Here is a 26004-nt window from a genome sequence, read left to right as displayed (position 1 = left end):
CCTGTAGATACTACAGTGAGTTACTGTGTTCACCTGTAGATACTACAGGGAGTTACTGTGTTCAACACTGTGATATTACCATGGTAACGGTACTTCTCCAATAAGACATTTTTGTTTTCAGTTTTTAAATGTTTTGCTACATTTTACCCTGCTGTAGGCCCAGGTTTGTTAACCATTCAGGTCAGGTGTATGATTGTAGTTCTCTCCAGGTATGATACAGGTGTATGATTGTAGTTCTCTCCAGGTATGCTACAGGTCAGGTGTATGATTGTAGTTCTCTCCAGGTATGCTACAGGTCAGGTGTATGATTGTAGTTCTCTCCAGGTATGCTACAGGTCAGGTGTATGATTGTAGTTCTCTCCAGGTATGCTACAGGTCATGTGTATGATTGTAGTTCTCTCCAGGTATGATACAGGTCAGGTGTATGATTGTAGTTCTCTCCAGGTATGATACAGGTGTATTATTGTAGCTCTCTCCAGGTATGCTGCAGGTGTATGATTGTAGCTCTCTCCAGGTATGCTACAGGTCAGGTGTGTGATTGTAGTTCTCTCCAGGTATGCTACAGGTCAGGTGTGTGATTGTAGTTCTCTCCAGGTATGCTACAGGTCAGGTGTATGAGGGATCCTTCCATGAGAACGTCCGTCAGGGCCATGGGATGCTGAGCTCTGGGAAGCTGATTGGCTCTTCTTCCAGTGTGTTCATTGGCCAATGGCTTCAAGACAAGAAGATGGGATATGGAGTCTTTGATGACATCACTAGGTATAGTGCACTTGATTTACTTGATTTGTCATCAAAAACGTACATCTGTGGTTGAATAGCCTGGTCTCAGATCTGTTGATAAAAACGTACATCTGTGGTTGAATAGCCTGGTCTCAGATCTGTGGTTGAATAGCCTGGTCTCAGATCTGTTGATAAAAACGTCCATCTGTGGTTGAATAGCCTGGTCTCAGATCTGTTGATAAAAACGTCCATCTGTGGTTGAATAGCCTTGTCTCAGATCTGTGGTTGAATAGCCTGGTCTCAGATCTGTGTTGAATAGCCTGGTCTCAGATCTGTTGTTAAAAACATCCATCTGTGGTTGAATAGCCTTGTCTCAGATCTGTGGTTGAATAGCCTTGTCTCAGATCTGTGGTTGAATAGCCTGGTCTCAGATCTGTGGTTGAATAGCCTGGTCTCAGATCTGTGGTTGAATAGCCTGGTCTCAGATCTGTGGTTGAATAGCCTGGTCTCAGATCTGTTGTTGAATAGCCTGGTCTCAGATCTGTTGTTGAATAGCCTGGTCTCAGATCCGTGGTTGAATAGCCTGGTCTCAGATCCGTGGTTGAATAGCCTGGTCTCAGATCCGTGGTTGAATAGCCTGGTCTCAGATCCGTGGTTGAATAGCTTGGTCTCAGATCTGTGGTTGAATAGCCTGGTCTCAGATCTGTGGTTGAATAGCCTGGTCTCAGATCTGTGGTTGAATAGCCTGGTCTCAGATCCGTGGTTGAATAGCCTGGTCTCAGATCCGTGGTTGAATAGCCTGGTCTGATCCGTGGTTGAATAGCCTGGTCTCAGATCTGTTGTTGAATAGCCTGGTCTCAGATCTGCGGTTGAATAGCCTGGTCTCAGATCTGCGGTTGAATAGCTTGGTCTCAGATCTGCGGTTGAATAGCTTGGTCTCAGATCTGTGGTTGAATAGCCTGGTCTCAGATCTGTGGTTGAATAGCCTGGTCTCAGATCTGTGGTTGCTGCTCTGCTTTTCTCCGTTCTATCTGTCTTGTCTTGTTTCAGAGGAGAGAAGTACATGGGCCTGTGGGTTGATGACCAGCGCCAGGGCAGTGGGGTGGTAGTCACTCAGTTCGGTCTTTACTATGAAGGGACCTTCAGTAACAACAAGATGATGGTGAGTCCCACACAGTCTCTCTCTGGGTTCAGTGCTATAGGCCTGATGCCTGCAATCTCAATCTTTAAAAACATTTTTATTTAATTTTTTTAGGCTGTAGATCAGCTTTAATATTGCAAATAGATTGTGGCTTCTATCAATGTAATTATCTGCATTATTTCCAATCCCTCATATATTTTGGGGGGGGTAAATATATAAATATACTGTATATATTTGTAAATATATTTTCCTTTATTATTGTCCCCTAAGCCTACCACCCTTCCCCTAATTGCAGTAAACTAATGAACAGCAATACTTAGGTTTCTACTTCCTGTTTATACATACTATATACATTTTACTGTCACAATGTAGTTTACCAGAGTTATATGTTTGTTTTTAATCCCTTTCTTCAGCTACCCTCAACCCCTCCCATCTAACTCGATCTCAATGTCTTCTCTTTTAGGGTACTGGTCTGCTAGTATCTGATGATGACACAGCCTTTGAGGGAGACTTCTCAGAAGACTGGACCCCTAATGGCAAGGTAAGGTATAGATAGAGAGGGATGCTGGGAGGCAGGTAGCCTAGTGGTTAGAGCGTTGGGCCAGTAACTGAAAGGTTGGTTCCGCTCCTCGTTCTGGTTCCGCTCTTCCTTCTGGTTCCGCTCTTCCTTCTGGTGCCGCTCTTCCTTCTGGTTCCGCTCCTCGTTCTGGTTCCGCTCCTTGTCCTGGTTCCGCTCCTCGTTCTGGTTCCGCTCCTCGTTCTGGTTCCGCTCTTCCTTCTGGTTCCGCTCCTCGTTCTGGTTCCGCTCCTCGTTCTGGTTCCGCTCTTCCTTCTGGTTCCGCTCCTCGTTCTGGTTCCGCTCCTCGTTCTGGTGCCGCTCCTCGTTCTGGTTCCGCTCTTCCTTCTGGTTCCGCTCCTCGTTCTGGTTCCGCTTTTCCTTCTGGTTCCGCTCCTCGTTCTGGTTCCGCTCCTCGTTCTGGTGCCGCTCCTCGTTCTGGTTCCGCTCTTCCTTCTGGTTCCGCTCTTCCTTCTGGTTCCGCTCTTCCTTCTGGTTCCGCTCCTCGTTCTGGTTCCGCTCTTCCTTCTGGTGCCGCTCCTCGTTCTGGTGCCGCTCCTCGTTCTGGTTCCGCTCTTCCTTCTGGTTCCGCTCCTCGTTCTGGTTCCGCTCTTCCTTCTGGTGCCGCTCCTCGTTCTGGTGCCGCTCCTCGTTCTGGTTCCGCTCTTCCTTCTGGTTCCGCTCTTCCTTCTGGTTCCGCTCTTCCTTCTGGTTCCGCTCTTCCTTCTGGTTCCGCTCTTCCTTCTGGTTCCGCTCCTCGTTCTGGTGCCGCTCCTCGTTCTGGTGCCGCTCCTCGTTCTGGTTCCGCTTTTCGTTCTGGTTCCGTTCCTCGTTCTGGTGCCGCTCCTCGTTCTGGTTCCGCTCTTCGTTCTGGTTCCGCTCTTCCTTCTGGTTCCGCTCTTCCTTCTGGTTCCGCTCCTCGTTCTGGTGCCGCTCCTCGTTCTGGTGCCGCTCCTCGTTCTGGTTCCGCTCTTCCTTCTGGTTCCGCTCTTCCTTCTGGTTCCGCTCTTCCTTCTGGTTCCGCTCCTCGTTCTGGTTCCGCTCTTCCTTCTGGTTCCGCTCCTCGTTCTGGTTCCGCTCTTCCTTCTGGTGCCGCTCCTCGTTCTGGTTCCGCTCTTCCTTCTGGTTCCGCTCTTCCTTCTGGTTCCGCTCTTCCTTCTGGTTCCGCTCTTCCTTCTGGTTCCGCTCTTCCTTCTGGTTCCGCTCTTCCTTCTGGTTCCGCTCTTCCTTCTGGTTCCGCTCTTCCTTCTGGTTCCGCTCTTCCTTCTGGTTCCGCTCTTCCTTCTGGTTCCGCTCCTCGTTTTGGTTCCGCTCTTCCTTCTGGTTCCGCTCTTCCTTCTGGTTCCTTTCCTCGTTCTGGTTCCGCTCTTCCTTCTGGTTCCGCCTCCTTCTGGTTCCGCTCCTCGTTCTGGTGCCGCTGCCTCGTTCGGGTGCCGCTCCTCGTTCTGGTTCGCTCTTCCTTCTGGTTCCGCTCTCCTTCTGGTTCCGCTCTTCCTTCTGGTTCCGCTCCTCGTTCTGGTCCGCTCTTCCTTCTGGTTCCGTCCCTCGTTCTGGTTCCGCTCTTCCTTCTGGTGCCGCTCCTCGTTCTGGTTCCGCTCTTCCTTCTGGTTCCGCTCTTCCTTCTGGTTCCGCTCTTCCTTCTGGTTCCGCTCTTCCTTCTGGTTCCGCTCCTCGTTCTGGTTCCGCTCTTCCTTCTGGTTCCGCTCTTCCTTCTGGTTCCGCTCTTCCTTCTGGTTCCGCTCTTCTTCCTTTCTGGTTCCGCTCTTCCTTCTGGTTCCGCTCTTCCTTCTGGTTCCGCTCCTCGTTTTGGTTCCGCTCTTCCTTCTGGTTCCGCTCTTCCTTCTGGTTCCTTTCCTCGTTCTGGTTCCGCTCTTCCTTCTGGTTCCGCTCTTCCTTCTGGTTCCGCTCCTCGTTCTGGTGCCGCTCCTCGTTCTGGTGCCGCTCCTCGTTCTGGTTCCGCTCTTCCTTCTGGTTCCGCTCTTCCTTCTGGTTCCGCTCTTCCTTCTGGTTCCGCTCCTCGTTCTGGTTCCGCTCTTCCTTCTGGTTCCGCTCCTCGTTCTGGTTCCCTCTCTTCGGGTGCCGCTCCTCTGTTCTGTTCCGCTCTTCCTTCTGTTCCGCTCTTCCTTCTGGTTCCGCTCTTCTTCTGTTCCGCTCTCCTTCTGGTTCTCGCTCTCGTTCTGGTTCCGCTCTTCCTTCTGGTTCCGCTCTTCCTTCTGGTTCCGTCTCCTTCTGTTCCGCTCTTCCTTCTGGTCCCGCTCTTCCTTCTGGTTCCGCTCTTCCTTCTGGTTCCCGCTCCTCGTTTTTGGTTCCGCTCTTCTTCTGGTTCCGCTCTTCCTCTGGTTCCCTTTCCTCGTTCGGTTCCGGCTCTTCCTTCTGGCCGTCCGAAATGACACCTTATTCCTCTACATAGTGTCACACTGCATCATGTTTCCTCTACATAGTGTTACACTGCATCATGTTTCCTCTACATAGTGGTACACTGCATCATGTTTCCTCTACATAGTGTTACACTGCATCATGTTACCTCTACATAGTGTTACACTGCATCATGTTTCCTCTACATAGTGTTACACTGCATCATGTTTCCTCTACATAATGTTACACTGCATCATGTTTCCTCTACATAATGTTACACTGCATCATGTTTCCTCTACATAGTGTTACACTGCGTCATGTTTCCTCTACATAGTGTTACACTGCGTCATGTTTCCTCTACATAGTGTTACACTGCATCATGTTTCCTCTACATAGTGTTACACTGCATCATGTTTCCTCTACATAGTGTTACACTGCATCATGTTTCCTCTACATAGTGTTACACTGCATCATGTTTCCTCTACATAGTGTTACACTGCATTATGTTTCCTCTACATAGTGTTACACTGCATCATGTTTCCTCTACATAGTGTTACACTGCATCACGTTTCCTCTGCATAGTGTTACACTGCATCATGTTTCCTCTACATAGTGTTACACTGCATCATGTTTCCTCTACATAGTGTTACACTGCATCACGTTTCCTCTACATAGTGTTACACTGCATCATGTTTCCTCTACATAGTGTTACACTGCATCATGTTTCCTCTACATAGTGTTACACTGCATCATGTTTCCTCTACATAGTGTTACACTGCATCACGTTTCCTCTGCATAGTGTTACACTGCATCATGTTTCCTCTACATAGTGTTACACTGCATCATGTTTCCTCTACATAGTGTTACACTGCGTCACGTTTCCTCTAGATAGTGTTACACTGCGTCACGTTTCCTCTACATAGTATTACACTGCATCATGTTTCCTCTACATAGTGTTACACTGCATCATGTTTCCTCTACATAGTGGTACACTGCATCATGTTTCCTCTACATAGTGTTACACTGCATCATGTTACCTCTACATAGTGTTACACTGCATCATGTTTCCTCTACATAGTGTTACACTGCATCATGTTTCCTCTACATAGTGTTACACTGCGTCACGTTTCCTCTACATAGTGTTACACTGCATCATGTTTCCTCTACATAGTGTTACACTGCATCATGTTTCCTCTACATAGTGTTACACTGCATCATGTTTCCTCTACATAGTGTTACACTGCATCACGTTTCCTCTACATAGTGTTACACTGCATCATGTTTCCTCTACATAGTGTTACACTGCGTCATGTTTCCTCTACATAGTGTTACACTGCATCATGTTTCCTCTACATAGTGTTACACTGCATCATGTTTCCTCTACATAGTGTTACACTGCATCATGTTTCCTCTACATAGTGTTACACTGCATCACGTTTCCTCTACATAGTGTTACACTGCGTCACGTTTCCTCTACATAGTGTTACACTGCATCACGTTTCCTCTACATAGTGTTACACTGCATCATGTTTCCTCTACATAGTGTTACACTGCATCATGTTTCCTCTACATAGTGTTACACTGCATCATGTTTCCTCTACATAGTGTTACACTGCATCATGTTTCCTCTACATAGTGTTACACTGCATCATGTTTCCTCTACATAGTGTTACACTGCATCATGTTTCCTCTACATAGTGTTACACTGCATCATGTTTCCTCTACATAGTGTTACACTGCATCATGTTTCCTCTACATAGTGTTACACTGCATCACGTTTCCTCTGCATAGTGTTACACTGCATCATGTTTCCTCTACATAGTGTTACACTGCGTCATGTTTCCTCTACATAGTGTTACACTGCGTCACGTTTCCTCTAGATAGTGTTACACTGCGTCACGTTTCCTCTACATAGTGTTACACTGCATCATGTTTCCTCTACATAGTGTTACACTGCATCATGTTTCCTCTACATAGTGGTACACTGCATCATGTTTCCTCTACATAGTGTTACACTGCATCATGTTACCTCTACATAGTGTTACACTGCATCATGTTTCCTCTACATAGTGTTACACTGCATCATGTTTCCTCTACATAGTGTTACACTGCATCACGTTTCCTCTACATAGTGTTACACTGCATCATGTTTCCTCTACATAGTGTTACACTGCGTCATGTTTCCTCTACATAGTGTTACACTGCATCATGTTTCCTCTACATAGTGTTACACTGCATCATGTTTCCTCTACATAGTGTTACACTGCATCATGTTTCCTCTACATAGTGTTACACTGCATCACGTTTCCTCTACATAGTGTTACACTGCGTCACGTTTCCTCTACATAGTGTTACACTGCATCACGTTTCCTCTACATAGTGTTACACTGCATCATGTTTCCTCTACATAGTGTTACACTGCATCATGTTTCCTCTACATAGTGTTACACTGCATCATGTTTCCTCTACATAGTGTTACACTGCATCATGTTTCCTCTACATAGTGTTACACTGCATCATGTTTCCTCTACATAGTGTTACACTGCATCATGTTTCCTCTACATAGTGTTACACTGCATCATGTTTCCTCTACATAGTGTTACACTGCATCACGTTTCCTCTACATAGTGTTACACTGCATCATGTTTCCTCTACATAGTGTTACACTGCGTCATGTTTCCTCTACATAGTGTTACACTGCATCATGTTTCCTCTACATAGTGTTACACTGCATCACGTTTCCTCTACATAGTGTTACACTGCATCATGTTTCCTCTACATAGTGTTACACTGCATCACGTTTCCTCTACATAGTGTTACACTGCGTCACGTTTCCTCTACATAGTGTTACACTGCATCATGTTTCCTCTACATAGTGTTACACTGCATCATGTTTCCTCTACATAGTGTTACACTGCATCACGTTTCCTCTACATAGTGTTACACTGCGTCATGTTTCCTCTACATAGTGTACACTGCGTCACGTTTCCTCTACATAGTGTTACACTGCATCATGTTTCCTCTACATAGTGTTACACTGCATCATGTTTCCTCTACATAGTGTTACACTGCATCATGTTTCCTCTGCATAGTGTTACACTGCATCATGTTTCCTCTACATAGTGTTACACTGCATCATGTTTCCTCTACATAGTGTTACACTGCATCATGTTTCCTCTACATAGTGTTACACTGCATCACGTTTCCTCTAGATAGTGTTACACTGCATCATGTTTCCTCTACATAGTGGTACACTGCATCATGTTTCCTCTACATAATGTTACACTGCATCACGTTTCCTCTACATAGTGTTACACTGCATCATGTTTACTCTACATAGTGTTACACTGCATCATGTTTCCTCTGCATAGTGTTACACTGCGTCATGTTTCCTCTACATAGTGTTACACTGTGTCTTGTTTCCCTTACAGAAGTAGTGGGCTATGGGCCCTGGTCTAAAGTAGTGCACTACACAGGGAATAAGGTATCATTTGGGACACATCCATGGATTCTCATCAACACAGTACAAAGTGGTTCTCTCTCACCCCGACTTAGGCTGGATATCCAGGTAGTCCCTCTGATGTGTCCATGGAACAAAACGCACACAGGTACCTCTCTCCATGTCCTCCATACCTGCCTTAATTATCCTCTGATCCAAGTCACCTGTGGAGGGATGAGAGAAACACATTTAAGAAGAAGACTGGAAAAGGAAAAGAACTTCAATCAGTCAATAAAATATTACTATTGTGTTTTCCACCAGCCCATATAGTATATGTACAGTCGAAGTCGGAAGTTTACATAGACTTTAGCCAAATACATTTAAACTCAGTTTTTCACAATTCCTGACATTTAATCATAGTAAAATTCCCTGTCTTGGGTCAGTTAGGATCACCACTTTATTTTAAGAATGTGAAATGTCAGAATAATAGTAAAGAGAAATATTTATTTCAGCTTTTATTTCTTTCATCACATTCCCAGTGGGTCAGAAGTTTACATACACTCAATTAGTATTTGGTAGCATTGCCTTTAAATTGTTTAACTTGGGTCAAACTTTTTGGGTAGCCTTCCACTAGCTTCCCACAATACGTTGGGTGGGACAAATGGGACAAAAAGCTTGTGGAAGGCTACCCGAAACATTTGACCCAAGTTAAACATATCTGAAACCCTGCTGTGTAGCCTGCAGGTAACTTACTGTAGTCCAATGAGAGCCTGTATGCAACGTAGACATGTCCGTCCACTGACTTGGACCACAGACAGCTGCGTGCGAAACAGACCTTAGAGCGCCTCCCCGTAGTCACAGCGATATCTCCATCCCTGAAACTAGTGCCGTCTGGAACCTGGGCGGCTAAGGATGGCAGAGACAACACAACAAGGGTATATAGGAGCCATCCATATAGGTGTTTTATCTATTTTTTTAAATCCATTTTAGAATAAGGCTGCAACGTAACAAAATGTGGAAAAAGTCAAGGGGTCTGAATACTTTCTGAATGAACTGTAAGACAGGAGAATTACACCAGATGGGACAAACTGACCCCAGCCCCCGGCACATAGACTATTGCAGCATAGATACTGGAGGCTGAGACGGGGGGGGGGGGGGGGGGGGGGGTCAGGGGACACTGTGGCCCCGGCCAACCAGGCAGGATATAACCCCACCTACTTTGCCAAAGCACAGCCCCCACATCACTAGATGGATATCAACAGACCCCCAATTTACTACCCTGAGACAAGGCTGAGTATAGCCCACAAAGATCTCCTCCACCGCACAAGCCTGAGGGGACGCAAAACTGGACAAGAAGATAACGTGACTTAAATAGAGTATTGCGAAAAAAGATTGGCACGACGTGACGCACCCCTCCTAGGGACGGCATGGAAGAGCACCAGTAAGCCAGTGACTCAGCCTCCGTAACAGGGTTAGAGGCAGAGAATCCCAGTGAAGAGAGGGGAACCGGCCAGGCAGAGACAGCAAGGGCGGTTCGTTGCTCCAGTGCCTTTCCGTTCACCTTCACACTCCTGGGCCAGACTACCCTCAATCATAGGACCTACTGAAGAGATGAGTCTTCAGTAAAGACTTAAAGGTTGAGACCGAGTCTGCGTCTCTCACATGGGTAGGCAGATCATTCCATAAAAATGGAGCTCTATAGGAGAAAGCCCTGCCTCCAGCTGTTTGCTTAGAAATTCTAGGGACAATTAGGAGGCCTGCGTCTTGTGACCGTAGCGTACGTGTAGGTATGTACGGCAGGACCAAATCGGAAAGATAGGTAGGAGCAAGCCCATGTAATGCTTTGTAGGTTAACAGGAAGCCAGTGTAGAGAGGCTAGCACTGGAGTAATATGATCAAATCTTTTGGTTCTAGTCAGGATTCTAGCAGCCGTGTTTTGCTCTAACTGAAGTTTAGTGCTTTATCCGGGTAGCCGGAAAGTAGAGCATTGCAGTAGTCTAACCTAGAATTGACAAAAGCATGGATTCAAGCTGTCCTTGAAACGGTCTTGATATGTTCGTCAAAGGAGAGATCAGGGTCCAGAGTAACGCCGAGGTCCTTCACAGTTTTATTTGAGACGACTGTACAACCATCAAGATTAATTGTCAGATTCAACAGAATATCTCTTTGTTTCTTGGGACCTAGAACTAGCATCTCTGTTTTGTCCTTATGTCTGAAACACAGGCTTCCAGGTTTGACCATTTTTGGGCTTCAACATGTTTCATTGAAATGTACAGCTGTGTGTCGTCCGCATAGCAGTGAAAATTGACATTATGTTTCCCGAATGACATCACCAAGAGGTAAAATATATAGTGAAAACAATAGTGGTCCTAAAACGGAACCTTGAGGAACACCGAAATGTATCATTGATTTGTCAGAGGACAAACCATTCACAGAGACAAACTGATATCTTTCCGACAGATAAGATCTAAACCAGGCCAGAACTTGTTCGTGTAGACCAATTTGGGTTTCCAATCTCTCCAAAAGAATGTGGTGATCGATGGTATCAAAGGCAGCACTAAGGTCTAGTAGCACGAGGACAGATGCAGAGCCTCGGCCTGACGCCATTAAAAGGTAATTTACCACCTTCACAAGTCTGACGCCATTAAAAGGTAATTTACCACCTTCACAAGTGCAGTCTCAGTGCTATGATGGGGTCTAAAACCAGACTGGAGTGTTTTGTATACATTATTTGTCTTCAGGAAGGCAGCGAGTTGCTGCGTAACAGCTTTTTCAAAACATTTTGAGAAGAATGGGAAATTTGATATGGGCCGATCGTTTTTAAAATTTTCTGGGTCAGGGGTTGGGTTTTCAATAGAGGCTTTTTTACTGCCATGTTTAGTGAGTTTGGTACACATCTGGAGGATAGGGAGCTGTTTATTATGTTCAACATAGGAGGGTCAAGCACAGGAAGCAGCTCTTTCAATAGTTGGAATAGGGTCCAGTGGGCCATTACTCTTTTTGTGAATTTGTCGAGAGGTACAGGATTTAAAACTGTAGTGTCTCCATTGATCCTGGGTCCTGGCAGTTCTGTGCAGACTCAGGACCACTGAGTTTTGGAGAAAAATATTCAGGCATGGGAGGATGCAAACAGGCTAAACAAAATCATCAAGAAGGCTGGATCTACTATCGGCACCAACCAGGACAAACTAGAGCCAACCAAGCCTTCTTCTGGGAAGGCTTTCCACTAGATGTTGGAACATTGCTGCTGTAACAGCCTCCACTCGCCTGGGAAGGCTTTCCACTAGATGTTGGAACATTGCTGCTATAACAGCCTCCACTCTTCTGGGAAGGCTTTCCACTAGATGTTGGAACATTGCTGCTGTAACAGCCTCCACTCTTCTGGGAAGGCTTTCCACTAGATGTTGGAACATTGCTGCTATAACAGCCTCCACTCTTCTGGGAAGGCTTTCCACTAGATGTTGGAACATTGCTACTGTAACAGCCTCCACTCGTCTGGGAAGGCTTTCCACTAGATGTTGGAACATTGCTGCTGTAACAGCCTCCACTCTTCTGGGAAGGTTTTCCACTAGATGTTGGAACATTGCTACTGTAACAGCCTCCACTCGTCTGGGAAGGCTTTCCACTAGATGTTGGAACATTGCTGCTGTAACAGCCTCCACTCTTCTGGGAAGGCTTTCCACTAGATGTTGGAACATTGCTGTTATAACAGCCTCCACTCTTCTGGGAAGGCTTTCCACTAGATGTTGGAACATTGCTGCTATAACAGCCTCCACTCTTCTGGGAAGGCTTTCCACTAGATGTTGGAACATTGCTGCTATAACAGCCTCCACTCTTCTGGGAAGGCTTTCCACTAGATGTTGGAACATTGCTGCGGGGACTTGCTTCCATTCAGCCACAAGAGCATTAGTGAGGTTGGGCACTGCGACTACAATGTTACTATTTTTTTTTCCGCTGAAGGAGGTCCTGCAGATTTTTGTCCAAATAAAATAAAGTGTCCGGGGTGAAACTAAGATGTTGCTAAACATGTTGTTCCTCTTCTTCTTTGAGTTTTTAATTGGTGGACCACAACCAACTAACAGGTGCATACACCGCCTCCTACTGTACTGGAGTGTGAGGCCGGTCACAACCTATCTATATTCTCTTAATAATTGACCCTAAATTTAAGAAATACTTATAATAAAAAATGTACTCTTCGCTCAGGAACCTGGGAGGGGGAACCTCTTCATCCAATGCTCCCTGTAACATTTCTGCTGTAAAGTCCTGGAGATCCAGAAATCTATTTGCCGCCTTCACAATGATTGACTAGTGCAATTTATCACAAAGTCCACCTTCTTCCCTGTTAGTGTGTCGGGATCCTTCTCCTGTATGGCATTCACTGCAGACTGTGGCACATCCACTACCATCTCTACTCCAGCTATTTCCACTGCCTCCACATAGGAGACCTGCTGGATGGCCCTGATCCTTGCTACTGTAACCTCCTTCATCCGTACAGGGCACTCCGGGAACGTGATTCCCATCACAATTACAACAACCTCCTTCATCTGACTCTTCAACTAATACATATTTATTCCTTCGACAAACACTTGCCAGGTGTCCAAACTTTTTACAATTGTAACACTGCAGCGGCTTCTGTACATATCGTCTCAGTGCATATCTCACATAATCCAAGTTTTATATACATTGGGAGATCCATTTCATCAGACAGTAAAAATGATAGGCTTTGCTCCTTCTTTCCGTCGATCATTCAATTCAATCGAGGTGCGTCTACCACTGTCCGAATGTTATCCCTAAACCACATCGCCTCTATGTCCAACGAGAGGCCAGAGATGACACCTTTAACCGGTGCCCTAATCTGAAAATCATAGCTTTCCACATCATACGTCGCCATCTTGTCGAGCCACAGAGCTTTCTATTTTTATGCTTTTGACAAAACACAAAAACAGCATCATTCCTCTCCTGGTCACTCTGACCGATTCCACTTTTCCCAGTTCGTCCTTCACCATATTCGAGACCGCAAACGGGTCACCCCCCCAAAAAACATCTTTGCTTGTGAATTACACTCCAACTATAAACTGCTGTTAATTTCCAACTTCAGCCATTTTCACTCCCCATCGTCCCCTCATTCTCACTAAATGTAAATCGCCCAATGCTTCCGCCATTGCTTCTCCAAAGTAGAATCTCTAGAAAGATTCTAGATTTTCCAACTTCCTCCTCACTTCTGGTAAACTTGAAATAGTTATTAAGAGTAAAACGTTTGGCAGGTAGCCAAGTAGCAACAAACAGTACAGTAGTACGGAGACAACGTGGGAGTGCTTTGCGTCACCGGTCACGTGAGTAGTCCACTGAGACAGGTGTGAATCACAGAACTGCTCTGATTCACGCTTGTTTTTTTGCCTAGTGTAGACCGAGAGACCTAGAGCAAAAGATGAAGGCTTTTCTTACCTTGGAACTCATTGGCCTCTATGATTTGATCCATCGCTGTCATCTCACTGCGTACAATGTGATCATCTGAAACATAAAAGGTGTTAATCGTGGTATTCTTGTACTATGAAATGTTAAGTAATAGGTGTGTTGTTTACCTGAATAACTTTTGGGGAACCTTTTGAAGCTCACTGAGGTACTCTACAAAATACAGAGAAATATAATTTTCCTTTTATAAAAAAACTCTACATTAAACAGTTTGGGTACAAAAGGTAAGGTTTAACTTAGTATTTACCTGAGCAGGTATGGCCCAGGTACAACAGATGTAAACCACCATGGACAGCAGGCAAGTCACAGTCAAGTCCATCATGAGAATCAGGAAATGTTGAGTACTGCTGGCATCAGCCTTATATACAGCAGCTTCTTGGGATGACTTTAGAAACTATCCATTATAGTGTTTTAACAACCTAATTGTAGAGCCTTCAACCTGTTGTTTAACATAATTACGGGTATTCCTGTTTGGGGCTTGGTGGGATACACCTGGTAAACATCAACACCATTCAGCACTGTAGCGTCATGTCTGTCGACATAACGATAATGACTCCAGCTTTGGAGTGTTATATTGAAGCAACAAGGCCAGAGGAGGTGTGGTATAAGACCAATATACCACGGTTAAGGGCTGGAGTGCCTGGATACAGCCCTTAGCCGTAGTATATTGGCCACATACCACAAATCCCAGAGAAACATGATTGCTATTATAAACTGGTTACTGTCGTCATTAGAGCAGTAAACAAGTCTGCTTTTGTGTCATACCCGAGGCATATCGTCTCATATACTGTACTACAGCTTTCACCCAATCAACATCCAGGGCTCGAACGACCCGGTTTATAATATGCATTAGGTGATAATTAGCTGAAATTAGATGTTTGTATTGGTGCTGTAGTGGAAACATTCTTTGGTTTGTTCTTTACAACATAGAGGTTTGTTCTTTACAACATAGAGGTTTGTTCTTTACAACATAGAGGTTTGTTCTTTACAACATAGAGGTTTGTTCTTTACAATATAGAGGTTTGTTCTTTACAATATAGAGGTTTGTTCTTTACAACATAGAATTTACAATATAGAGGTTTGTTCTTTACAACATAGAGGTTTGTTCTTTACAACATAGAGGTGTGTTCTTTACAACATAGAGGTTTGTTCTTTACAATATAGAGGTTTGTTCTTTACAATATAGAGGTTTGTTCTTTACAACATAGAGGTTTGTTCTTTACAACATAGAGGTTTGTTCTTTACAACATAGAGGTTTGTTCTTTACAACATAGAGGTTTGTTCTTTACAACATAGAGGTTTGTTCTTTACAACATAGAGGTGTGTTCTTTACAACATAGAATTTACAACATAGAGGTTTGTTCTTTACAACATAGAGGTTTGTTCTTTACAATATAGAGGTTTGTTCTTTACAACATAGAATTTACAACATAGAGGTTTGTTCTTTACAACATAGAGGTTTGTTCTTTACAATATAGAGGTTTGTTCTTTACAACATAGAATTTACAACATAGAGGTTTGTTCTTTACAACATAGAGGTTTGTTCTTTACAATATAGAGGTTTGTTCTTTACAACATAGAGGTTTGTTCTTTACAATATAGAGGTTTGTTCTTTACAACATAGAGGTTTGTTCTTTACAACATAGAGGTTTGTTCTTTACAACATAGAGGATTGTTCTTTACAACATAGAGGTTTGTTCTTTACAACATAGAGGTTTGTTCTTTACAACATAGAGGTTTGTTCTTTACAATATAGAGGTTTGTTCTTTACAACATAGAGGTTTGTTCTTTACAACATAGAGGTTTGTTCTTTACAACATAGAATTTACAATATAGAGGTTTGTTCTTTACAACATAGAGGTGTGTTCTTTACAATATAGAGGTTTGTTCTTTACAACATAGAGGTTTGTTCTTTACAACATAGAGGTTTGTTCTTTACAACATAGAATTTACAACATAGAGGTTTGTTCTTTACAATATAGAGGTTTGTTCTTTACAATATAGAGGTTTGTTCTTTACAACATAGAGGTTTGTTCTTTACAACATAGAGGTTTGTTCTTTACAACATAGAGGTGTGTTCTTTACAACATAGAGGTTTGTTCTTTACAACATAGAGGTTTGTTCTTTACAACATAGAGGTTTGTTCTTTACAACATAGAGGTTTGTTCTTTACAACATAGAGGTTTGTTCTTTACAACATAGAGGTTTGTTCTTTACAACATAGAGGTTTGTTCTTTACAACATAGAGGTGTGTTCTTTACAACATAGAATTTACAACATAGAGGTTTGTTCTTTACAACATAGAGGTTTGTTCTTTACAATATAGAGGTTTGTTCTTTACAACATAGAATTTACAACATAGAGGTTTGTTCTTTACAACATAGAGGTTTGTTCTTTACAATATAGAGGTTTGTTCTTTACAACATAGAATTTACAACATAGAGGTTTGTTCTTTACAACATAGAGGTTTGTTCTTTACAATATAGAGGTTTGTTCTTTACAACATAGAATTTACAATATAGAGGTTTGTTCTTTACAACATAGGGGTTTGTTCTTTACAACATAGAGGTTTGTTCTTTACAACATAGAGGTTTGTTCTTTACAATATAGAGGTTTGTTCTTTACAACATAGAATTTACAACATAGAGGTTTGTTCTTTACAACATAGAGGTTTGTTCTTTACAATATAGAGGTTTGTTCTTTACAACATAGAGGTTTGTTCTTTACAACATAGAGGTTTGTTCTTTACAACATAGAGGTGTGTTCTTTACAATATAGAGGTTTGTTCTTTACAACATAGAGGTTTGTTTTTTACAACATAGAGGTTTGTTCTTTACAATATAGAGGTTTGTTCTTTACAACATAGAATTTACAACATAGAGGTTTGTTCTTTACAACATAGAGGTTTGTTCTTTACAATATAGAATTTACAACATAGAGGTTTGTTCTTTACAATATAGAGGTTTGTTCTTTACAATATAGAGGTTTGTTCTTTACAACATAGAGGTTTGTTCTTTACAACATAGAGGTTTGTTCTTTACAACATAGAGGTGTGTTCTTTACAACATAGAGGTTTGTTCTTTACAACATAGAGGTTTGTTCTTTACAACATAGAGGTTTGTTCTTTACAACATGGAGGTTTGTTCTTTACAACATAGAGGTTTGTTCTTTACAACATAGAATTTACAACATAGAGGTTTGTTCTTTACAATATAGAGGTTTGTTCTTTACAATATAGAGGTTTGTTCTTTACAACATAGAGGTTTGTTCTTTACAACATAGAATTTACAACATAGAGGTTTGTTCTTTACAATATAGAGGTTTGTTCTTTACAATATAGAGGTTTGTTCTTTACAATATAGAGGTTTGTTCTTTACAACATAGAATTTACAACATAGAGGTTTGTTCTTTACAATATAGAGGTTTGTTCTTTACAATATAGAGGTTTGTTCTTTACAACATAGAGGTTTGTTCTTTACAACATAGAGGTTTGTTCTTTACAACATAGAGGTTTGTTCTTTACAACATAGAGGTTTGTTCTTTACAATATAGAGGTTTGTTCTTTACAATATAGAGGTTTGTTCTTTACAACATAGAATTTACAATATAGAGGTTTGTTCTTTACAATATAGAGGTTTGTTCTTTACAATATAGAGGTTTGTTCTTTACAATATAGAGGTTTGTTCTTTACAACATAGAATTTACAATATAGAGGTTTGTTCTTTACAACATAGGGGTTTGTTCTTTACAATATAGAGGTTTGTTCTTTACAACATAGAGGTTTGTTCTTTACAATATAGAGGTTTGTTCTTTACAACATAGAATTTACAACATAGAGGTTTGTTCTTTACAACATAGAGGTTTGTTCTTTACAATATAGAGGTTTGTTCTTTACAACATAGAGGTTTGTTCTTTACAATATAGAGGTTTGTTCTTTACAACATAGAGGTTTGTTTTTTACAACATAGAGGTTTGTTCTTTACAATATAGAGGTTTGTTCTTTACAACATAGAATTTACAACATAGAGGTTTGTTCTTTACAACATAGAGGTTTGTTCTTTACAATATAGAGGTTTGTTCTTTACAACATAGAATTTACAACATAGAGGTTTGTTCTTTACAACATAGAGGTTTGTTCTTTACAATATAGAGGTTTGTTCTTTACAATATAGAGGTTTGTTCTTTACAACATAGAGGTTTGTTCTTTACAACATAGAGGTTTGTTCTTTACAATATAGAGGTTTGTTCTTTACAACATAGAATTTACAATATAGAGGTTTGTTCTTTACAACATAGGGGTTTGTTCTTTACAACATAGAGGTTTGTTCTTTACAACATAGAGGTTTGTTCTTTACAACATAGAGGTTTGTTCTTTACAACATAGAGGTTTGTTCTTTACAACATAGAGGTTTGTTCTTTACAATATAGAGGTTTGTTCTTTACAACATAGAATTTACAACATAGAGGTTTGTTCTTTACAACATAGAGGTTTGTTCTTTACAACATAGAGGTTTGTTCTTTACAATATAGAGCTTTGTTCTTTACAACATAGAGGTTTGTTCTTTACAATATAGAGGTTTGTTCTTTACAACATAGAGGTTTGTTCTTTACAACATAGAGGTTTGTTCTTTACAATATAGAGGTTTGTTCTTTACAACATAGAATTTACAACATAGAGGTTTGTTCTTTACAACATAGAGGTTTGTTCTTTACAATATAGAGCTTTGTTCTTTACAACATAGAGGTTTGTTCTTTACAACATAGAGGTTTGTTCTTTACAACATAGAGGTGTGTTCTTTACAATATAGAGGTTTGTTCTTTACAACATAGAGGTTTGTTTTTTACAACATAGAGGTTTGTTCTTTACAATATAGAGGTTTGTTCTTTACAACATAGAATTTACAACATAGAGGTTTGTTCTTTACAACATAGAGGTTTGTTCTTTACAATATAGAGCTTTGTTCTTTACAACATAGAGGTTTGTTCTTTACAATATAGAGGTTTGTTCTTTACAATATAGAATTTACAACATAGAGGTTTGTTCTTTACAATATAGAGGTTTGTTCTTTACAATATAGAATTTACAACATAGAGGTTTGTTCTTTACAATATAGAGGTTTGTTCTTTACAATATAGAGGTTTGTTCTTTACAACATAGAATTTACAACATAGAGGTTTGTTCTTTACAACATAGAGGTGTGTTCTTTACAACATAGAGGTGTGTTCTTTACAACATAGAGGTTTGTTCTTTACAACATAGAGGTTTGTTCTTTACAACATAGAGGTTTGTTCTTTACAACATAGAGGTGTGTTCTTTACAACATAGAGGTTTGTTCTTTACAACATAGAGGTTTGTTCTTTACAACATAGAGGTTTGTTCTTTACAACATAGAGGTTTGTTCTTTACAATATAGAGGTTTGTTCTTTACAATATAGAATTTACAACATAGAGGTTTGTTCTTTACAATATAGAGGTTTGTTCTTTACAATATAGAGGTTTGTTCTTTACAACATAGAATTTACAACATAGAGGTTTGTTCTTTACAACATAGAGATTTGTTCTTTACAACATAGAATTTACAACATAGAGGTTTGTTCTTTACAATATAGAGGTTTGTTCTTTACAATATAGAGGTTTGTTCTTTACAACATAGAATTTACAACATAGAGGTTTGTTCTTTACAACATAGAGGTTTGTTCTTTACAACATAGAGGTTTGTTCTTTACAACATAGAGGTTTGTTCTTTACAACATAGAGGTTTGTTCTTTACAACATAGAGGTTTGTTCTTTACAATATAGAGATTTGTTCTTTACAACATAGAGGTTTGTTCTTTACAACATAGAGGTTTGTTCTTTACAATATAGAGATTTGTTCTTTACAATATAGAGGTTTGTTCTTTACAACATAGAGGTTTGTTCTTTACAACATAGAGGTTTGTTCTTTACAATATAGAGGTTTGTTCTTTACAACATAGAGGTGTGTTCTTTACAATATAGAGGTTTGTTCTTTACAACATAGAGGTTTGTTCTTTACAACATAGAATTTACAATATAGAGGTTTGTTCTTTACAACATAGAATTTACAATATAGAGGTTTGTTCTTTACAACATAGAATTTACAACATAGAGGTTTGTTCTTTACAACATAGAGGACCACTATTGGTGGATAGAGGACAGGATAGACAGACTGGTAGACCACTATTGGTGGATAGAGGACAGGATAGACAGACTGGTAGACCACTATTGGTGGATAGAGGACAGGATAGACAGACTGGTAGACCACTATTGGTGGATAGAGGACAGGATAGACAGACTGGTAGACCACTATTGGTGGATAGAGGACAGGATAGACAGACTGGTAGACCACTATTGGTGGATAGAGGACAGGATAGACAGACTGGTAGACCACTATTGGTGGATAGAGGACAGGATAGACAGACTGGTAGACCACTATTGGTGGATAGAGGACAGGATAGACAGACTGGTAGACCACTATTGGTGGATAGAGGACAGGATAGACAGACTGGTAGACCACTATTGGTGGATAGAGGACAGGATAGACAGACTGGTAGACCACTATTGGTGGATAGAGGACAGGATAGGCTAGACATATAAACCTATATATTATTCTATCCTATATGTTATTCAATCACTTCACCACACCGTGCATGAACAGCTAAACTCTAAAATACAACTTGGTTTTAATTTGAGACGCCTGATGCACTGTAAATCCTGCCTCTCTGGTTGTCGCGAGCCTACAACCCCACACGGTTATCTGAACGATGAACGAGGAGAGATGAATCACAGGTAACTAACTAAAAACGCAGAGAGCATTATTTTGAGGTCATATGAATTTAACATTTTAACTACTCAGCCGTTTTCAAAGTCATGTGCCCTGACCTAGCTACCTGCTATGGAATGCATTCTACATGTGAGCAACATGTATAGCCATGGGCTATTGAGCAGACTAGTAACATTATACAATTTAAAATATGATATTCTGTTCTTTTGAAATACAATTCATTCGTTTGTTTTGTTTGATGCTAACAAAATAAATAACATGTCTGTGTGATGGTGTAGAACACTTGAATTATGGTTGAATTTGTGAAATATTTGTACATATTTACTGTTTATGGTTTTATTTACAAAATATTTTTATATATTCACAGATTGTACTTTTATTTGTGAGTTAACGTTCAATATACGCACGGATCGTGGTAGACACACTTACATAATAAATATAGAGATCTAACTCAGTGAAGGTATGTGTAACCGATGTGAAACGGCTAGCTAGTTAGCGGTGGTGCGCGCTAATAACGTTTCAATCGGTGACGTCACTCGCTCTGAGACCTTGAAGCAGCGGCTTTTGTGGAGCGATGGGTAACGATGCTTCGAGGGTGGCTGTTGTCGATGTGTGCAGAGGGTCCCTGGTTCGAGCCCAGGTTAGGGCGAGGAGAGGGATGGAAGCTAAACTAGATATGCACTAGGAAATGTGATCTGTCAACAAGTAGATAAATTGAGCGGTACAAATAAATAGTAATAGATAATAGTAGTGTGTGTAAACTGCAGGCTAAAGTTAAATCCTCTATCGTAATAGCTCCTCTTTCACCCCAGCTGCCAAACTAACCCTGATTCAGGTGACCATGCGAGATTATGGAGATCGGCAGGCCACCAATGCTCCTTATAGGACACATCATCACTGCACTCTATACTCTCTATAAACTGGTCATCTCTGTATACCCGTCGCAAGACCCAGTGATTGATGCTTATTTATAAAACCCTCTTAGGCCTCACTCCCCCCTATCTGAGATATCTACTGCAGCCCTCATCCTCCACATACAACACCCGTTCTGCCAGTAACATTCTGTTAAAGGTCCCCAAAGCACACACATCCCTGGGTCGCTCCTCTTTTCAGTTCGCTGCAGCAGGCGACTGGAACGAGCTGCATCAAACACACAAACTGGACAGTTTTTATCTCCATCTCTTCATTCAAAGACTCAATCATGGACACTCTTACTGACAGAGGTGGCTGCTTCGCGTGATGTATTGTTGTCTCTACCTTCTTGCCCTTTGTGCTGTTGTCTGTGCCCAATAATGTTTGTACCATTTTTTGCGCTGCAACCATGTTGTGTTGCTACCATGTTGTTGTCATGTTGTGTTGCTACCATGTTGTTGTCATGTTGTGTTGCTACCATGTTGTTGTCATGTTGTGTTGCTACCATGTTGTTGTCATGTTGTGTTGCTACCATGTTGTTGTCATGTTGTGCTGCTACCATGTTGTTGTCATGTTGTGTTGCTACCATGTTGTTGTTATGTTGTGCTGCTACCATGTTGTTGTCATGTTGTGTTGCTACCATGTTGTGTTGCTACCATGTTGTTGTCATGTTGTGTTGCTACCATGTTGTTGTTATGTTGTGCTGCTACCATGTTGTTGTCATGTTGTGTTGCTACCATGTTGTTGTTATGTTGTGCTGCTACCATGTTGTTGTCATGTTGTGTTGCTACCATGTTGTTGTCATGTTGTGCTGCTACCATGTTGTTGTCATGTTGTGTTGCTACCATGTTGTTGTCATGTTGTGTTGCTGCCATGCTGTTGTCATGTTGTGTTGCTACCATGTTGTTGTCATGTTGTGTTGCTACCATGTTGTTGTCATGTTGTGTTGCTACCATGTTGTTGTCATGTTGTGTTGCTACCATGTTGTTGTCATGTTGTGCTGCTACCATGTTGTTGTCATGTTGTGTTGCTACCATGCTGTTGTTGTGTTGCTACCATGTTGTTGTCATGTTGTGTTGCTACCATGTTGTTGTCATGTTGTGTTGCTACCATGTTGTTGTCATGTTGTGTTGCTACCATGTTGTTGTCATGTTGTGTTGCTACCATGCTGTTGTTGTGTTGCTACCATGTTGTTGTCATGTTGTGTTGCTACCATGTTGTCATGTTGTGTTGCTACCATGCTGTTGTTGTGTTGCTACCATGTTGTTGTCATGTTGTGTTGCTACCATGTTGTTGTCATGTTGTGTTGCTACCATGTTGTTGTCATGTTGTGTTGCTACCATGTTGTTGTCATGTTGTGTTGCTACCATGTTGTTGTCATGTTGTGTTGCTACCATGTTGTTGTCATGATGTGTTGCTACCATGTTGTTGTTATGTTGTGTTGCTACCATGTTGTTGTCATGTTGTGTTGCTACCATGTTGTTGTTATGTTGTGTTGCTACCATGTTGTTGTCATGTTGTGTTGCTACCATGTTGTTGTCATGTTGTGTTGCTACCATGTTGTTGCCATGCTGTGTTGCTACCATGTTGTTGTCATGTTGTGTTGCTACCATGTTGTTGTCATGTTGTGTTGCTACCATGTTGTTGTCATGTTGTGTTGCTACCATGTTGTTGTCATGTTGTGTTGCTACCATGTTGTTGTCATGTTGTGTTGCTACCATGTTGTTGTTATGTTGTGTTGCTACCATGTTGTTGTCATGTTGTGTTGCTACCATGTTGTTGTTATGTTGTGTTGCTACCATGTTGTTGTCATATTGTGTTGCTACCATGTTGTTGTCATGTTGTGTTGCTACCATGTTGTTGTCATGTTGTGTTGCTACCATGTTGTTGTCATGTTGTGTTGCTACCATGTTGTTGCCATGCTGTGTTGCTACCATGTTGTTGTCATGTTGTGTTGCTACCATGTTGTTGTCATGTTGTGTTGCTACCATGTTGTTGTCATGTTGTGTTGCTACCATGTTGTTGTCATGTTGTGTTGCTACCATGTTGTTGTCATGTTGTGTTGCTACCATGTTGTTGTTATGTTGTGTTGCTACCATGTTGTTGTCATGTTGTGTTGCTACCATGTTGTGTTGTCATGTTGTGCTGCTACCATGTTGTTGTCATGTTGTGCTGCTACCATGTTGTTGTCATGTTGTGCTGCTACCATGTTGTTGTCATGTTGTGTTGCTACCATGTTGTTGCCATGCTGTGTTGCTACCATGTTGTTGCCATGCTGTGTTGCTACCATGTTGTTGTTATGTTGTGTTGCTACCATGTTGTTGTCATATTGTGTTGCTACCATGTTGTTGTCATGTTGTGTTGCTACCATGTTGTTGTCATGTTGTGTTGCTACCATGTTGTTGTCATGTTGTGTTGCTACCATGTTGTTGTCATGTTGTGTTGCTACCATGTTGTTGTCATGTTGTGTTGCTACCATGCTGTGTTGTTGTCATGTTGTGTTGCTACCATGTTGTTGTCATGCTGTGTTGCTACCATGTTGTTGTTATGTTGTGTTGCTACCATGTTGTTGTCATGTTGTGTTGCTACCATGTTGTTGTCATGTTGTGTTGCTACCATGTTGTTGTTATGTTGTGTTGCTACCATGTTGTTGTCATGTTGTGTTGCTACCATGTTGTTGCCATGCTGTGTTGCTACCATGTTGTTGTTATGTTGTGTTGCTACCATGTTGTTGTCATGCTGTGTTGCTACCATGTTGTTGCCATGCTGTGTTGCTACCATGTTGTTGTCATGTTGTATTGCTACCATGTTGTTGTCATGTTGTGTTGCTACCATGTTGTTGTCATGTTGTGTTGTTACCATGTTGTTGTCATGTTGTGTTGCTACCATGTTGTTGTCATGTTGTGTTGCTACCATGTTGTTGTCATGTTGTGTTGCTACCATGTTGTTGTTATGTTGTGTTGCTACCATGTTGTTGTCATGTTGTGTTGCTACCATGTTGTTGTTATGTTGTGTTGCTACCATGTTGTTGTCATGTTGTGTTGCTGCCATGTTGTTGTCATGTTGTGTTGCTACCATGTTGTTGTCATGTTGTGTTGCTGCCATGTTGTTGTCATGTTGTGTTGCTACCATGTTGTTGTCATGTTGTGTTGCTACCATGTTGTGTTGTCATGTTGTGTTGCTACCATGTTGTTGCCATGTTGTGTTGCTACCATGTTGTTGTCATGTTGTGTTGCTACCATGCTGTGTTGTCATGTTGTGTTGCTGCCATGTTGTTGCCATGTTGTGTTGCTACCATGTTGTTGTCATGTTGTGCTGCTACCATGTTGTTGTCATGTTGTGTTGCTACCATGTTGTTGTCATGTTGTGTTGCTACCATGTTGTTGTCATGTTGTGTTGCTACCATGTTGTTGTCATGTTGTGTTGTTGTCATGTTGTGTTGCTACCATGTTGTTGTCATGTTGTGTTGCTACCATGTTGTTGTCATGTTGTGTTGCTACCATGTTGTTGTCATGTTGTGTTGCTACCATGTTGTTGTCATGTTGTGTTGCTACCATGTTGTTGTCATGTTGTGTTGCTACCATGTTGTGTTGTCATGTTGTGTTGCTGCCATGTTGTCATGTTGTGTTGCTACCATGTTGTTGTCATGTTGTGTTGTTGTCATGTTGTGTTGCTACCATGTTGTTGTCATGTTGTGTTGCTACCATGTTGTTGTCATGTTGTGTTAATACCATGTTGTTGTCATGTTGTGTTGCTACCATGTTGTTGTCATGTTGTGTTGCTACCATGTTGTTGTCATGTTGTGTTGCTACCATGTTGTTGTCATGTTGTGTTGCTACCATGTTGTTGTCATGTTGTGTTGCTACCATGTTGTTGTCATGTTGTGTTGCTACCATGTTGTTGTCATGCTGTGTTGCTACCATGTTGTTGCCATGCTGTGTTGCTACCATGTTGTTGTCATGTTGTGTTGCTACCATGTTGTTGTCATGTTGTGTTGCTACCATGTTGTTGTCATGTTGTGTTGCTACCATGTTGTTGTCATGTTGTGTTGCTACCATGTTGTTGTCATGTTGTGTCGCTACCATGTTGTTGTCATGTTGTGTTGCTACCATGTTGTTGTTATGTTGTGCTGCTACCATGTTGTTGTCATGTTGTGTTGCTACCATGTTGTTGCCATGTTGTGTTGCTACCATGTTGTTGTCATGTTGTGCTTCTACCATGTTGTTGTCATGTTGTGCTGCTACCATGTTGTTGTCATGTTGTGTTGCTACCATGTTGTTGTCATGTTGTGTTGCTACCATGCTGTTGCCATGTTGTGTTGCTACCATGTTGTTGTCATGTTGTGCTGCTACCATGTTGTGTTGTTGTCTTAGTGTTGGGGTGTCTCTCTTGTCGTGATGTGGGTTTTGTCCTATATTTTGTATTTATGTTTTAATCCCAGCCCCCGTCCCCGCATGAGGCCGTAATTGTAAATATGAATTTGTTCTTAACTTGCCTAGTTAAATAAAAGGTGAAATAAATACAAATACAAATAAGGGCGGTCTTTTAGCGCCCCGTACAGGTAAGTTTAAGACTGTGCAGAATGGGAGAGTTCCAGGTGTATTTA

The 26004-nt window shown here is 41.4% G+C and overlaps 1 protein-coding gene across 1 annotated transcript in view; it reads left to right on the top strand.

Annotated features, from left to right (window-relative positions):
- Positions 1 to 8231, top strand: part of LOC120064508 (alsin-like) — an 89781-nt gene extending 81550 nt beyond the window's left edge. The window contains exons 20-24 of the mRNA XM_039015124.1: positions 595 to 759; positions 1771 to 1882; positions 2325 to 2397; positions 2477 to 4493; positions 8204 to 8231. Of these exons, the coding sequence (XP_038871052.1) occupies positions 595 to 759; positions 1771 to 1882; positions 2325 to 2397; positions 2477 to 4493; positions 8204 to 8231 (2395 nt within the window). The remainder of the gene's footprint in view (positions 1 to 594; positions 760 to 1770; positions 1883 to 2324; positions 2398 to 2476; positions 4494 to 8203) is intronic.
- The last annotated feature ends 17773 nt before the right edge of the window (positions 8232 to 26004 follow it).

This window comes from Salvelinus namaycush, chromosome 19 (assembly GCF_016432855.1).
Source record: "Salvelinus namaycush isolate Seneca chromosome 19, SaNama_1.0, whole genome shotgun sequence".
NCBI classification, from domain to species: Eukaryota; Metazoa; Chordata; class Actinopteri; order Salmoniformes; family Salmonidae; genus Salvelinus; species Salvelinus namaycush.
The sequence above is the reverse complement of the archived record's forward strand: the minus strand, read 5'-3'. Positions and strand labels throughout refer to the sequence as shown.